At 39.4% G+C, this 2,151-nt stretch overlaps 1 protein-coding gene across 1 annotated transcript; it reads right to left on the minus strand.

Moving 5' to 3' along the window:
* Positions 1 to 943: 943 nt before the first annotated feature.
* On the minus strand, positions 944 to 1,744 carry LOC129959712 (uncharacterized). Its single transcript, XM_056072602.1, has one exon. The coding sequence runs from the start codon at positions 1,742 to 1,744 to the stop codon at positions 944 to 946; it is 801 nt and encodes a 266-aa protein (XP_055928577.1).
* Between the last annotated feature and the right edge of the window lie 407 nt (positions 1,745 to 2,151).

A 2,151-nucleotide genomic window follows, 5' to 3' on the forward strand; every position in this document is an offset into this window, starting at 1 on the left:
AAAATTCTTAGGCCTTATGACACGGCCAAATTCCGTCTACACATTCGTGACACGGAAAAATGTGTGTAGTGACGTCACGTGGGGATCTGCAGTATGGTAAACCTAACACACAGGTGTACTTTATGGCTAATTTATCGCTCTTTATTCGCTTTTTCTGTTTGGTGAATATCTGTAGTTTACTCATTTCGTTAATGGGATTCCTGTTCATACATTCCCTACATTATATCCTAGGATATATTGCTGCCATCAATTTTGTTAATTTTTCGGTAATAATGACAGGTTTACGTACAAAAAAAATCTAATAATTGCATAATGTATCTGTATTGGTATTTTATAAATAAAATTGTGAAAATCAAATTTCACACAGAAATATGCTAAAAAAGCGATTTTGTGAGTTGGATGTGCAATTAATTTTAAAAATAAAAACTTCACTATTATTTATTAATTAAAACATTAAACAATAACAGAATCATTCTTATTCTGCAATTTCCTTAAATGCACTATATAATGTGCTGAATAATATTTCAGTGGTAAGAAAATGAATTGATCCTTATTAACTTTCACAACAGCATAGGAATTTTGGTGCGTGGTTTAACACGCATTGCCAAATTTACTTTAAATTAAAGTATTAAAACATTTTTACTTAATGAAAACTGCCAGCCATGTAAATAACAAAAATAAATTTTAATTACAAATTAAATTAACAAATATAAATCATGATACATTGGCCGTAATTCCATCGACCAGCACGAGGCAGAAGTTCTAAGCCAGCTAGTGAAGGCAGGAAGTGAGTCACTCGTATTCGTTGGAGAGCAAAGTTCATCTCCTTAGGTATGATTGATGCTTATCGCCAACTGGCGAAACAAACAGTCATTTATCGCCTGTTTGGCCGCTGCACACTCCCTCCGCAGTCTCATTGGAAATGGACATAACGACGTGGGGGTCAAACTTGTCGGCCTGAGCGAGTTGTTTGCCTTGCTGGAACGACGATGGATGTCTCAGCTGGAAGTGTTTTGGTACACTTAGTAGTGGGACTTGCTTCTTGCTTGGCCGGTGGTATACTGGAACACTCAGGAGGAATAATAAAAGCAGGTTTCAGACGGTCTATAGAAATAGTATGGGAAGTTCCCTTGATCTCGAGATCAAACGTTTTTTGTCGCCTGACAAGAACTTTGTATGGTCCATCATATGGTGCTTGTAGAGGTTTACGTACACCGTCATGTCTCACAAATACATGTGAGCACACGTTGAGGTGAGGATGGCCATGACAGGACGTTGGAACTGGTCTCATCTTTGTAAAATGGCGTTTTAAGTCCTCCACGAGTTGCTTGGGCGATGCGTCTCCAGGTGTTGGATCGAAAAATTCTCCTGGTAGTCGCAGAGACTTGCCATATACCAGCTCAGCTGTCGTCGCTTGTAGATCCTCTTTGAAGACAGACCGGAATCCGAGTAACAAGGTGAGCAGTGCTGCAGACCACTGATCGGTGTTGTAGGCTTTCAAAGCTGCCTTTAATGGGCGGTGGAACTCTTCGATCAGACCATTGGCCTGAGGATGATAAGGAGAAGATCTTATCCTTTTAATTCTTAGTAGTTGAGAGAGAGCACGGAACAAACCACTCTCAAACTGTCTGCCTTGGTCAGTAGTAATTCTTGCAGGACAACCAAATCTGGCTATCCAGTGCTTAAAAAATTTTGTGCTACTGTCTGTGCTGTCATGTCTGGAATTGGTACGGCTTCTGGCCATCTCGTGAACCTATCTATCATTGTTAAGCAGTAATAGTTTCCTTGAGAAGGAGGTAGAGGGCCTACAAGGTCCAGGTGCACATGTTCGAACCTCTGCGATTGGTCTACAAATTTTCCTACCGGGGTCTTAGTATGGCGAATTACCTTCGAATTTTGACACGGGATGCAATGTTTAGCCCAATTGTTGCAGTCTTTTCGAATGGAAGGCCAAATAAAACGCAATCGAATTAATTTTGAAGTGCTGCGAATGCTAGGATGAGATAAATTATGTAGTGATGCAAAAATTTGTTGACGAAATGATTCAGGAATATAAGGTCGAGTTGTACCGGTTGATACATCACAATAAATGGGTGTTTCGCAATTTGGAAAAGCAATTCTTTTAAATTGTAATGTTTCAGAATTATCGAT

Source organism: Argiope bruennichi, chromosome X2 (genome assembly GCF_947563725.1).
Source record: "Argiope bruennichi chromosome X2, qqArgBrue1.1, whole genome shotgun sequence".
Taxonomy (NCBI): Eukaryota; Metazoa; Arthropoda; class Arachnida; order Araneae; family Araneidae; genus Argiope; species Argiope bruennichi.

Coding starts and splice junctions, on each gene's coding strand:
- LOC129959712 (XM_056072602.1), bottom strand. CDS start 1,744: ATGGCCAGAAGCCGTACCAATTCCAGACATGACAGCACAGACAGTAGC.